This window comes from Alexandromys fortis, unplaced genomic scaffold (genome assembly GCF_014885135.2).
Source record: "Alexandromys fortis isolate MF-2015 unplaced genomic scaffold, M_Fortis_MF-2015_v1.1 scaffold_91, whole genome shotgun sequence".
In the NCBI taxonomy this organism is placed as follows: Eukaryota; Metazoa; Chordata; class Mammalia; order Rodentia; family Cricetidae; genus Alexandromys; species Alexandromys fortis.
In genome coordinates, this window is record NW_026067968.1 from 6,077,772 (window position 1) to 6,091,589 (window position 13,818).

A 13,818-nucleotide genomic window follows, 5' to 3' on the forward strand; every position below is an offset into this window, starting at 1 on the left:
AGATCATTCAGCTGTCAACAATAGTTGTAGCCCCCAGGTTGAGAACTGCTGCTTTAGACTCTTGGTTCCTTCCCCATGTAAGTCATTCTAGTGGACTTTATAAATTTCCTAAGACACTTATAAGTTATTATATTCATTATTATTATAAGGGTATAAGGTAAAGGGTAGGTGATGTCATTATTCTAAGGCTAGAAGACCAGAGTAGTGGTGGTATTTACTGCTTATTACAGTTACTAACTTATAATAATACAGTTTTTATTTTCTTTCTACTAAGCCAAACTGGCAAGGCGCAGTCAAGAACGAGACAATCTTGGCATGTTGGTCTGGTCACCTAATCAGAATCTTTCAGAAGCAAAACGTAAGTCTTGAAGCTCCTTTATTTCTCATTTTCTTAGATAATGCAAAATCTTAAAGGCATTGTTGTAACTTAAAATTTCTCTATTACAGCTCTCTCACAGTTTCAAATAGAGTGTAGAAGTATATATTTTAATTTTTTTACTATGGTCAATTTAAATATTATCCAGCCTGTGATTTTATTTTCTATAACAATTTCCTGAATTCTGTGTAAGGAAGTAATGAGTGTGACTAAGGACATTGGATCAGAGTAGAAAGGGCTGGAGAGATGGCTCAGCAGTCAGAGATCACTTGCAGAGGACCTGGTTCCAGGGATCTGATGACCCCTTCTGACTTCTGTGGTACACACATACCAATAGGTGAAACATTCTAGCACAGAAAATAACAATGAAATGTGTAACCCCTCAGCTGGTAATGCATAGAATGAATCCAGGGTTCACAGTCCTAGGCCAGTACTCTACCAGTGAGCTGTACCTCCAGTCTAGCTTTATTAGCAATGTTACTGGCACATACCCTGAGTATACTAACCTTTGCTTTGGAGAGGGAAGAATAGAGAGGTTCTGTTAAGGATATTAATTGTATTATCTGTCTATTCATGTTACTTTTCTTTAAAAGTTTTTTTTTTTAAAGATTTATTTATTATGTATACAGTGTTCTATATGCCTGCAGGCCGGAAGAGGGCACCAGATCTCATCTTCGATGTTTGTGAGCCACCATGTGGTTGCTGGGAGTTGAACTCAGGACCTTTGGAAGAGCAGCCAGTGCTCTTAACCTCTGAGCCATCTCTCCAGCCTTTCATGTTACCTTTTAAGACTAATTTTTTAATCTACTGTATTACCATAATTCCTTGCCGTTTGAAGGCTTTATTTTCATTATAAGTAAGAAATAAAACAGATTCTTCATTTGAGAAATTTTCAGTGGAGCTTATGGGTGGCGTTTATGGAGTTTGTTAACTGCAGTCACATCACAGTTTTTGGTATTGCGCACATCTGGCCTGGAACTCACCTGCTGGGATTAAAGGTGTGCGCCACCATACCCCACTTTAGCATTTCTGATCCTTATCATGATACAGAGAGCTTTCTGCATAATTTGTAGTATGTTTCTTTTTTCATCCTTCTTACAATGATTTATAAAATCAATTCATGTCATTTTGAACGTGCTCTTTCTTACAGAGCAGAGAAAAAAAAGAAACTGAAAAATCTATCTCCTTAAGATCTGTAAAGCTTTGTTTCCCTAAGTCAGTCTGCTTCCTTGAGATTCTTAGGCACCCAGTGTACCTGTCTCCCTTACTGTTGGAGTTGTTCTGAGCCTATGCCCAGCACAACACATGGTTATGCTGCCCATGTCATGCAGCTTTCGCTCTCCATAGTAGCACAGGGGAGTTCTAAATCTTGAGTGTAGAAACTTTCCACCTTGTGCTGCTCTAAACCTGCTCCTCTGAATCCGCGCTCCTAGATTTTTGTTGTTTATTTCATTTTTGTTTTTTTTTTTTTTTTTTTTTTTTTTTTTTTTTTTTTTTTTTTTTTTTTTTTTTTTGTAGGGCTTGGAAGCCAATCTCTCCATCCACTAGGATTTCTCTGTGCAGGCTGGGATCAAAGGTGTGCATGGCATCCTCACTCCTGGCCTGTTCCAAGTCTTGATTCTCTTTCATTCACAGTACTTCTTCTAGTTCAGGATTATATTAGTACCTTTTCTCTTTTCTTTACCTCACCTCTCTCTCTCTCTCTCTCTCTCTCTCTCTCTCTCTCTCTCTCATTAGCATCTCATATCTTGACATTACATGCTAGAATCTTTGCGATCAAAATTTAACTTTAATATTTATTCTTACTAGACATACAAGAAAACCACCGAATATATAAAGTTAATATGTCACCCCCTCCTCCAAGACTGAAACTTGCTGTGTAACCTAGATTGGCTTCAACACTGGGATCCTTTTACCTCAGCCTCCTGAGTAGTGACCTATAAGTGTGCACAGAACACCTGGTTGAGATTTTTAAACACCAGTATTGTGTAAATTGAATTTCAGTTTCACTGTTAAGCTCTACTCAGTATTAGTTAAAAGTTGAACTTTAAAAATTAATCTAAACTGGTGGTGACGCACACCTTTAATACCAATACTTAGTAGAGACAGGAAGATCTCTGAGTTTGAGGCCAACCTGGTTCCTAGAGGGAGTTCAAGGACAGCCAGAGCTACACGTAGAAAACCTGTGGGTGGGTGGGTGGGTTAGAAACATACAAACAAAAACTAATCTAAAAGTAACAATTCTGCCTACTGTTATTTAGAAGACACAGAAAAGAAAAACAGAAAAAAAATCCATGTTTCTTATTCAGAAACAACTGCTTAGTGTTAGAATGTTTCTGTAAATCATTTTTTTTAAGATTTGTTATGTATACAGTGCTCTGCCTGCAGGCCAGAAGAGGGCACCAGATCTCATTATAAATGACTGTGAGCCACCATGTGTTTGCTGGGAATTGAACTCAGGACCTGGAAGAGCAGCCAGTGTACTGAATACCATCTCTCTAGCCCTCTGTAAATCTTTTTATCGTGCACTACTGCATCCCCCACATGCACCTTATTTTTGATGGTGCTGAGCACTGAGCCCAATGGATTGTGTATACTAGATAAGTCTATACCTCCAGGACATCCTCAGTTCTGTGCTCATTTATATTGAGATGATGGTATAGCATTTTCTGTGCATGTTTCTGTATTCTGATCCCGACCATTTCCCACGTTGTTAAAATACTTGTAAACCTTTAGTTCCCTTTTAAGAAAAGTTTTTATTTTTATTTTTTGTGTGTATGTTTGCCTACATGTATATCTGTGTGTTATATGTGTACCTGGTGCCTAAGGAGGTCAGAAAAAGGTATTAGATCCTCTGGAACTGGAGTAACAGATGGTTGCCAGACACATGTAAGTGCTGGGAACTAAACCTACATCTTCTGCAAAAATCGCAGCTGCATGCACTCAACTGTTGAGCCCCCCCAACCCACTCCTCTCTCCCCTTCTCCCTCCCTCCTTCTCTCTTCTCGATAGGTTTCACACTGTAGCCTAGGCTGGCTTGGAATCCACTGTAAATCCTTGCCTTCTCTGTATCACCTGAAAACCTTTTTGTCCCTGTATTTATAATTACCAAACTTTTACCATAACTATGTATGGATATTCTATAATTTATACATTTAACAGCAAAAGCAGGCTGTAGAGATGAGTCAGAGGTTAAAAGTACTTGCTACTCTTGCAGAGGACTTGGGTTCATCCCAAATTTATTTTTTAGCTATTTGTATGCTGGCATGAGTTTATGTGTACTATGTATATGCAGATGCCCACACAGACCTGCAGATGACATGGAATCCTCTAGAACTGGAGCTGCAGCTGTTTGGTTATAAGATGCCACGTGGGTGCAGAGAACTGAACATGGATCCTCTGCAAGTGCAGTAAATGCTCTTAGCCATGGGAGCCCTCTCTCCTGCTTATGGCCACGTGCAACTTAATATTTCCATAAACACATATATCATGCTCCCAAAGATGATAGATTCCTATTGCTTAGACCTTGTAGCCATCTCATTATTTGTGCATCCATTGTGATGCTGGTACAAATTTACCTACTATGCTGCCAGTTTTATGAGAGAGTAAATATATGAATGTATTAGAGTGACTTACAGGCTGCAATCCAACCATGGCTAGTTATGAATGGGATGTCCAAGAATCTTAGGAGTTTTTCAGTCCCGTGAGGATGGGTGTCTCAGCTGGTCTGCTGGAATCCAGAAGAAGGAATGGATGTACTGACTGGGTGAGGGCAAACAGGTGAAGAACAAACCCTCTTTTTTTCATTGTTCTTATATAGGCTTCCAGTGGAAGGTGTGGCCCAAATTAAAAGTGTGCCTTCCAGCCTCAAGGTCTGCATTACAAGTGTGCTTTCCATTTTTCTCTTATAGTTCATTCTAGTTATAGTCATTTGATAACAAAGAATAGCCATCACACTTTGTCTCTTTATTGCATTGTTTTCTCTTGTGTTCAATTTAATGTCATGCTTTTCTTCATGAACCAAGGAACATGTGGCTGTACCATGTATCTCCTGTCACATAGCACATGTTTGTAGTAGGCTTATATACCATCTGGGTATGTGAAAATATACTCTGGGCTGGAGAGATGGCTCAGTGGTTAAGAACACTGGTTGCTCTTTCAGAGATCCTGAGTTCAATTCCCAGCAACCACATGGTGGCTCACAACCATCCGCAATGCAATCTGGTGCCCTCTTCTGATCTGCAGGTAGAACACATAAATAATCTTTAAAAAAAGAAAAAAGAAAATAAAACCTTCAAAAACAGAAAGAAAATATACTCTGCATAAAAAAAAAGAAAAGAAAAAAAAAAACTGGGTGGTGGCAGTGTACACCTTTAATCCCAGCAGGAGGCAGACACAGGTGGATCTCTGTGAGGTCTACAGAACGAGCAGGAGAACTGCTAGGGCTGTTACACAGAGAAACCGAGAGAGAGAGAGAGAGAGAGAGAGAGAGAGAGAGAGAGAGAGAGAGAGAGAAAGAAGCTACTCTAGAACGACAGGATAGACTAATGACTTAGTCTACTTCAAAGACAGAATAAGAAATTAATTGATTTACTTTATGTATGTGAGTGTTCAATCTGCATGTATGCCTTTATACTAGAAGAGAGCATCAGATCCCACTACAGATGGTTGTGAGCCACCATGTGGTTGCTGGAAAATGAACTCAGGACCTCTGGAAGAGAAGCCAGTGCTCTTAACCACTGAGCCATCTCTCCACCCCTGATTATATATATTTTTGAGACTAAATAGAATTCGTAGGTTAAGGAGTAAATAAGTCATTTCTTTTCTATTTTAAGGGGAAAAATTGGGCAAATTTTAGGTACATAGTATATTAAGCAGGAAGTCAAGACTATCCATATACACTTAAAGCCTACCCTGCTGTAAAAATCTTTCACTTGTAGAGTTGGGGTGCATCTGCACGAATACATTATTACCACTCAGAGTACGCTGACAGTAGAGCTCTCTGCCATGTTGTATATGATTGTTGTTCAGGATAGCTTCACTGTGCTAAGAATCCTTCTTTTTCCTTTTTTCATTTCATTTCAACTGTTGACTTTTTATTGTCTCCATAGATTTGTCTTTTCTAGAATGTTATTGAGCTGTATTATCAGAATAGCGGTTTAAGATCTATTTTGTTTGTCTCTCCCCACCACCCTTTCTCCCAAGACAGGGTTCCTTTGTGCAACTGCTTGACCTGGAATTCACTCTGTAGACCAGGCTGGCCTTGAACTCTGAGATTGGCCCGCCCCTGCCAATCTCAGATTGGGATTAAAGGTGTGTGCCAGTACCAGTTCTGGGTATTTTTTCTCCTTACTCAGTAGTATTTTCATTCCCTCTTCCCAGCTCAAATTTATTCTCTTAGGTAAGCCCATTATATGTGTAGCTTTCTACCATAATGTCTTCTTGGGAGTGAATTTTTTTTTCTGTGAGGTTAATTTTTATTCATATTTTTGGTGGCAGTTTTACATGTTTGGTAGTGTTCCAGTAATAAAGAATCTGGGAGGGAAGTTTGTACTCCACTGGCAATGAGGAAATGAACTTTTCCCCCTGCCTTTTCTTATCAGATGTTTTTAGTCTCATAGGTAGTTAGTTGTCAATTTAGGACTAGATCTTAGGTCTCTAGACTACATTTACTACACACATCTGCTTTCATGTGTGTATAATTAAGTGCTTAAAACATTACTAATATTTCACAAGTTGCTTTGGGTTATGTCTAAGTAAAAATCATTTAGTGGGAGATGCAGCCTGTGGGATGTGTCGAGAAAATGTGCCTTATAGAGACACAGTTGGGGAAGAATAAATAATTCCTAGGAGTATAAACAAGAACCACAGAGTTGAAACATTACTCCATTAATGAACATATTACTTGAGAAACAGTGGTTTGATATGTAAGGGACAAAGCGAGAGTGTCATTTACAGTTTGCCATGGTGTAGTGAGAATTAAAGAGCGGCAGCTTGTTAGACTTAAATCCTCAGTAGGTGGAAGAAGGGTGTTTGAGCCTTAACCTATTTGGCACCAAGTATCTCTGTATTCACTCAGTTGTGATGATTCCCTTGATCACCAGACGTGCCTCTTCCTAGTGGAAAGACTCAGTGTTTTAGAGAATAGTTGAAATGTGAGTAGGAATTTGCTAGCTGGACAAGGAGAGAGGAGGGTATTTGTATCAAGGATTGAGACAGAAATATAGTGCTTAATTTGCAAACTGTCTTGTCTGAGACATGCCGTCTTTGAGATAGTGAGAAGTAAAACAGCCGGGAAGCAAGTGTTGATATGAGATGGGCAAAGTAGATCAGTGTCTAAAAGCCCTTGCTGAGTAAACTTGACTACCTGAATTCAATCCCTGTAGGCGGATATTTCTGTCCTTCTTGCCAGCTCCCAGATCATGACACAGAGACTTGTTAATTACAAAAGCTTGACTAGTAGCTTAGGCTTTTTCCTAACTAGCTCTTATAATTTAAATTAACCCATATTTTTATTGATCTACCTTCTACCACATAGCTTTTACCTCTATCCCATTTTGTGTGTCTAAACCGCTCCAAGTTTAGTGTGTCTGTGGCTCCTGACGATGGCACCCTTCTTCCCAAGGTTCTCTCTTTCTGGCTCTCCCACCCATACCTCCTGACTAGCTAATGGCGTTTTAGCTTTTTATTAAACCAATCAGAAAACACCTTGGCAAAGACACATCTTTACAGTGTACCAAAAGATTATTTCACACCAAATCTCTGGATACCACAGTGCAAGGACAGAATGACAAACTTGTAGACGATGTATTCTGACCGCACAGACATGCTGCAACTTGAGCACATACACATACACTCACAGTAATAGTAGTGATTAAAGGTGGGGGTGGATGAGAGATCCCTTAAAGAATTTTTAGCTGGAAACGATAGTCGTTACCATTAGAAAGTTCTTGATAGCTTGTGGTTTAGAAAAGAAATAGGTACTGAGGAGTAACCCGTGCTGTTGAAGGTCAGGGAGGTGATAGCTCTAACCCTGCCAGTACCTAGGATGCAAGGTTAAAGTTCAAGAAGTCAAATGTGTAGTGCCAGGAGCCTTTGAACTTTTCAGGAGACCACATGATTGTGGATTGGGTAGGTGTTCCTTAACATAACTAGTGCATACATTTCGTTTATACTATGCTATGCCGTTGTCTGTGTACTCTTTTACCCACTTCTGGGCATCATCCTTACACTTTTGGCTACCTTGCCTTCCAGACTTGTTAATTCCCACAGGGTTTTCCACCCCACCCCCGAGTTTCTCTTTGTTGGCATGTTTCATACTGCTCCTGTGCTTGCAGGCAAACCTGTCAAGGTTTGGATTTGGCCCGTGAAGGCAAGATAGATGCATTAGTAACATTAAGTTCTCATAGATCCATGCACACTGCACACCAAAAAGACTTGAGTTCTTTTTGTTTGTTTTGGGTTTTTTTTGGTACACTATATGTACATTTCTACTCTTGTTTAAGGTATTATTTTTATGCAGCTCAATTAAAATGTAATGTATAGTTAAGAAATACAAATTAAAAATCATCTGTAATAGTAAAACTTATAATCATGTTAGGTTTTCTAGATATGAAGAGTTATATTTCAGATGCATAGGTATTCGTCAGACACTTCAAAGACATATAGAATATCGCATTTAAAATGTTTTAAGAACTTAGACTTTTCTTGACAGTGAGACATGTGTCCTCCTGGCAGCACCAGTTACTTTAAGAGGATGATGGGCATCTAAGAAGCTCCTTATGGAGTTTGCTTTCAATGTGGCAAATATAACCATTTAGGGCAAGAAATTGCTTTTGTCTGGACTGCTTGACAATATGCTTTATAAACTGGACATGTAGGACCCACAGGGAAATGACTGCTGAACTTGTCAGAACAAGATGAGACAGTCATTGAGGGTTCCTGCTTCATGGAAGAGTCTGCCAGACATTCCGCAGGACACAGAAGAAAATGACTTGACAAACTGCCAATATAGGTGGAACTGTCTTTCATATTTCCTGCTTCATTGAAAAGTCTGCCAGATACTATGGGCCTGTAGGCTGTAGATAGATGTCCCAACATTACAGAAGAACTTTGGGTAACTGTCCAGGCAGTGAGATATCTCTGTCATTTCTAGAGTTTTGAAAGTTGCTTACAATGCACTTCCCAGTTACTTATATAATAATATAGTCTTCTGGGGCCTTTGATGGAGTTGAAGACTAGACAGTTATAATTATAGTTTTCCTTAATTATGATAAAATAAATTAGATATGAAACTTTAGACTGACAAAGATAGGATAGATGATAGAATATTTAATTTTGTCAAATACAAAAAGACTAAATATTGTAACTAGTTCTTGGTTGATAGCCATTTTGTTTTGTGTAATTTTACAATGTTAAAGTTAAAACCTTCCTTTTTAATTAGACAGAAAAGGGGAGTGATGCAGGATGACCTTCTGTATGCTGTGGATATGGTTAATAAAGAAGCTGATTTGGCCAGTAGACAGGTAGAATAGAGCCAGGTGGGAAATCCAAGCAAAAAAGATAAAGGGGAAAAGAAGGCTGAGTAAGAGAAATGCCAGGAGCCGCCAGAGAAGCAAGATGTGAGGTAACATCACAGCCATGTGGCAGTACATAGATTAATAAAAATGGGTTAATTTTAGATATAAAAACTAGTTAGTAATAAGCCTGAGCAATAGTCTATAATATTTATAATTAATATAAGCCTCTGTGTGTTTATTTGGGACTGAACTACTGCAGGACTGGGTGGGATGGAAACTTCCAACTACATCTTCTGTTCTTGCAGGGGACTTGGGTTTGATTCCCACCACCTACAAGAATCTCAACCATCCATATGATGGATGTTATGATCTCGAAAGGTCACACCAGATGAACAAGTGGTGCACATACACACATGCAGCCAAAATACTCATATACACAAAATAAATCATAAAAAGTCATCCTGATGCATTATACATTTTCTAAACTATTATAGTGTTGAATATTTTTTAATAATTTATTTTTATTTATATGTGGGGGCTTGGAGGCCAAAAGATGTCAGATTCCCTGAAGCTGGAGGTACAGGTGGTTATGAGCCTACCTACATGTGTGCTGGGAACCTAACTCAGGTTCTCTGGAAAAGTAGCAAATGCCCCTAACCACTGAGTCATCTCTTCAGACCCATAGTATGTTTACCATTCTAAATTTTTTTTGGAGGGGGGTGTGGTTTTTCGAGACATGGTTTCTCTGTAGCTTTGGAGCCTGTCCTGGAACTAGCTCTTGTAGACCAGGCTGGCCTCGAGCTCACAGAGATCCTCCCTCTGCTTCCTGAGTGCTGGGGTTAAAGGTGTGTTCCACCACTGCCCTGGCTACCATTCTAAATTTCTACATAGATACACTGTAAATATATACCCACTATCTAGATACATTTTGAATTGTTTCTATTTAAGATATCCCAGTGGCTTTCTAGTTCCTATCATGTTTTAAATTGGAAGCTAAAAGTTGCAACATGACCCTGAGTTGAGTAACTAGTATTTGCCCTTGTGACCTTCTTTAGAGTACTCTCATTAGTGCCTTCCTAGTTCTCTTGTCTGGAGTACAAGTATTCTTCTCCCAGGTGTCCAGTTCCTTAGGTGAGACTACCAGAGAGGTTTTTCACACCCTATGAAATAGGAACCACTCACCGTCTTACCTCACTTGATTTCCTTCCATCTTATTACCCAACATACTGTTTACTGTATGTTCCTCTATACTGTAAGACTGAATGTAGGAACTTGTTATGTTTGATCTGTTTGTTTAATTCTGTTCTCTCCTTTGGTATGTGGTGAGTAAATGTGCAATATCAGTTGAAGGGAGAAATGGGAGGAGCGTGAAAATTCCTCAGCATACAGTCGCAAATTCAGGATTTTTATCTGTTATGCAGCTTGGATCATCTGGAGTCTTCTAATTTCCTTGTGGTCATCAGTTTACTCAATAAATAATTTTTGTTCCTGCTTATGATGTACTAGGCACTGTTTGAACCTGACAGCCCTGCTTAAATGTGGTTTTAGTTTGATGGGAAGCTGCCTTGTGAGTGTTGGAATGTACCCACTACAGTTCTGGTCCCTAATAAATGCTCTAGAAGACCTGGGGAGAATGGACAAAGCTTATTGAACAGAGCTGAGCACAGTGCTGAGTTAACACTCTCTGACACGTCTGGCTTCTTTTGCTTCTACTCATTATTATGCCTTACCTTCTTCTCTCTACATTTGGATCGCATCTGGCTAGTGTTAGAATTTTTTTATTCTTTCTGCCAACTGAGAAAAGTTACTTTAAGTTTTCACTGCGAACATTACTACAGAAACATTCTTTGACCTGTTTTTGTGTCTCATCTGTTCAGCTGAGAAGTCAGTGCCAAATAATTTTCTAAAGTGTCAGATTAGTTTACCACTGCTACCAGAAAAAGATAGAAAAAAGGGAATTTACTCTTTCTCTGGTGTTACTGCTGGAGTTAGATTTATACATTGTAGATAGTCTAATGGGCGTAACATTGTTGCTCATACCCAGGAATTATACTAATTTTTTAGGTATGTTTATTATATGACTTTGTTATATAAAATGTACTTTTTTTAAAAAAGCATGCATCTGTAGGGATGAAATTAACTGAATTTTTTAAATTAATAAACTATAAAGCAATTTGGGTTCAACTAGCCAGATTGGACTATGAAAAGATTAAAGTATTGTCAATAATTTATTTACTTTTCTGTGAACCACAGAAAATATCCTTTGATAGTAAATACCGTTTAATATTTAAGATATTGGGTTTTAAGATGTGAAAATTAATCTCAAATGGTTTTGGGGGAAATTACATACATACATACAAGTTTTTTTTATTATTCTTAAAAGTAATCGATGACCTAGTGTTGGTAGCAGCAAGGACATATGCCTTTAATCCCAGCTCTTGGGAGGCAGAAGCAGGTGGATCTCTGTGAGTTCAAGGCCAGCCTGAGCTGTACAGTGAGTTCTGGGACAGCCAGGCTACACAAAGAAACCCTGTCTTGAAAAATACACCCCTCCAAAAACAAAAAAAAAAAAAAAACATTGATAATCCTTCATCCTACCATATGGACATCTTTTGTTTGGGGAGATGCTGTGGCTCACAAATGCTAACCACCTCCCACCCCACTGTGTGACTGTTAACCACTGTTAGTTTGCTTTCTAATCTCTACTCTGTGATGCTGTGCACTATGGTATCACTCCATAATTTTTAAACTATCATTTTCCTGCCATTAAAAATGAAAGTAGGTGCTTGGTAGTGGTGGCACACACCCATGCCTTTAATGTTAGCACTCAGAAGATAGAGGCAGGCACATCTCTAGTTCGAGGCTAGAATTACAGAGCAAGTTCCAAGACAGCCAGGGCTACACAGAGAAACCCTGTCTTGGTGTAGGGGTGGGGAATGAACAATGCTAGGTGTAGTCATTCAGGCCAGTAATCCCAGAAACCTGGAAGCTAAAGTATGGGAATCAAGATTTTGAGGTCAACTGGGCTACATAATGAGATTTTATCTCAATGGAAAACAAAAAAACAAAACAAAAAAATGGAAGCTGGGCATAATGGCTCATTCCTGTAATCCCAGCAAACCAGAAGGCAGAGGCAAGAAGATTAATGTGAGTTTATGGCCAGCCTGGTCTATATGGGTAAATTCCAGGCCAACCTGGATGACAAAGTGAAATTCTGCCTCAAACAACAATAAATAAATCTCATACAGACAATACTCTACCACCAACAAAAAATGAATATGTGAATTTTGAGTTGTTATAATTGTTCATCTTGTAGCCTAATTTACTTAGCCAGTTTTTTTAAATCAAACACTTAGTTTCTTTTCTTTTCTTTTTTTCTTTTTTCTGGTTTCCTTACTCTAAATAACACTTGTAAAGTTGAAAGCATGGTGTCTTACCCCTGCGGAAAAGGACTTCCTTCATTCTGAAGAGTAGGCTGCCTAGAGAAGTATATTCATAGTTCCTTCTTTGTACTTGAGACAGTTATAGTGAACTGAGTTATTTCTCTCTTCAGCTTTAAGGAGAATTCCAGAAGGCCCCAGATCACATCTGCAGGAGCAGCACTAGCCACAAAGTAGACCTGAAAGATCCAGTGTACAGTAGACTAGTTTATTCTCCATTGTCTTGCTGCAGTCTGCTCTGTAAGCTCTTAAAGACCCCTTTCTCTAGCACTGTCCACTTAGAGGGCCTGTACTGCCCAAAGAAAAAAATCCCTTCAAGATATTCTTAACTCTGTCCCCGGAGAATCAGTCATAGAGAGGAAGTGACTTGGGAGCAGCACGTGTGGCAGAACTTCCTGTGTGATAACAGCTTGTTTCCCTCACTGTCCCGCCACGGCTTAAAGACTGATAAGCCACTCAAGGTACTGGGATTTAGAGGCCAAAGACAACCTTTTGATTGACACTGTCCTTGAAATGAGTCTTTTGTTTTTTTTTTAAAGGCAGTCTCTATCCCTGAAAAGGAAGTTTGGGGCATTAATATACATTAGATACTGAAGGTGTTAACTCAGTGGTAGAGAATCAATCTAATATAGGAAAGATCTGGATTCAGTTCTGAGCACTGAGGAAAGTAGCTTAAAAAGTATGTTTCTTACCTAGAAATACAACTCAATGAGAAAACACTTGCCTAGCATGCATGAAACTGCAGATTTGATTTCTAGCACTGCAAAAAGGAAATGTTTATGACAATTCATTTAATAGTTGTTACATTTGATTATTTTAAATGTTCTCCTAACACTCTGAAGGACTGAAGAAAAGTCTCATTCTTGTCCTATAGTTGAGCAAAGGAGTTCAACTATCAGGCCCTTAGCTGAAGCCAAAGCCTTTGACTTGGTTGGGGTCCAGGACTCTCTGTTATAATCAGCTATGAGAAGTAGATACATGATCAGCCTATCTTCCTCTCTGCCTTTCCCTACTCCTCCTTTTCTTTCTGTTATGATTTTATAGATCTTGATTCTTTCCTTTGGATTATAGTGTAATAGCCAAGTACGAATTGAAATCAATAAGATTGCCTTGAGTATTCTACTTCTTGCTGAGGGACAAGTAAAGTAAGTTGACTTGATATGGAAAAGTTAGAGGAGTGTTGTAGTTTAACATTAGATTTTTGTTTGTTAGTTTGCTTGTTTTTGTTTTTGAGATAGTGTCTTACCATGTAGCTTTGTTTGGTCTGGAACTCACTGTGTGGACCAGGCTGGCCTCAGACTCAGAGATTCACTTGCCTCCTTAGAAGTTAAAGGTGTGCACCACACTCAGCCCTAGTCTGCTTACTCTTACACTGATAAATGGAAACTTGAGTTCTAGAAAAGAGGACAGAATTATTCTAGTTACGCAATAAGTTGATGTAGGACACAGCAGTATGGTTTGGATCAGAATAGCACGTAACATG

The 13,818-nt window shown here is 38.9% G+C and overlaps 1 protein-coding gene across 1 annotated transcript in view; it reads left to right on the forward strand.

Annotated features, from left to right (window-relative positions):
• Rcor1 (REST corepressor 1) overlaps positions 1-13,818 on the forward strand; it is an 86,800-nt gene that overhangs the window by 45,373 nt on the left and 27,609 nt on the right. The window contains exon 3 of the mRNA XM_050154691.1: positions 275-358. Within this exon, the coding sequence (XP_050010648.1) occupies positions 275-358 (84 nt within the window). The remainder of the gene's footprint in view (positions 1-274; positions 359-13,818) is intronic.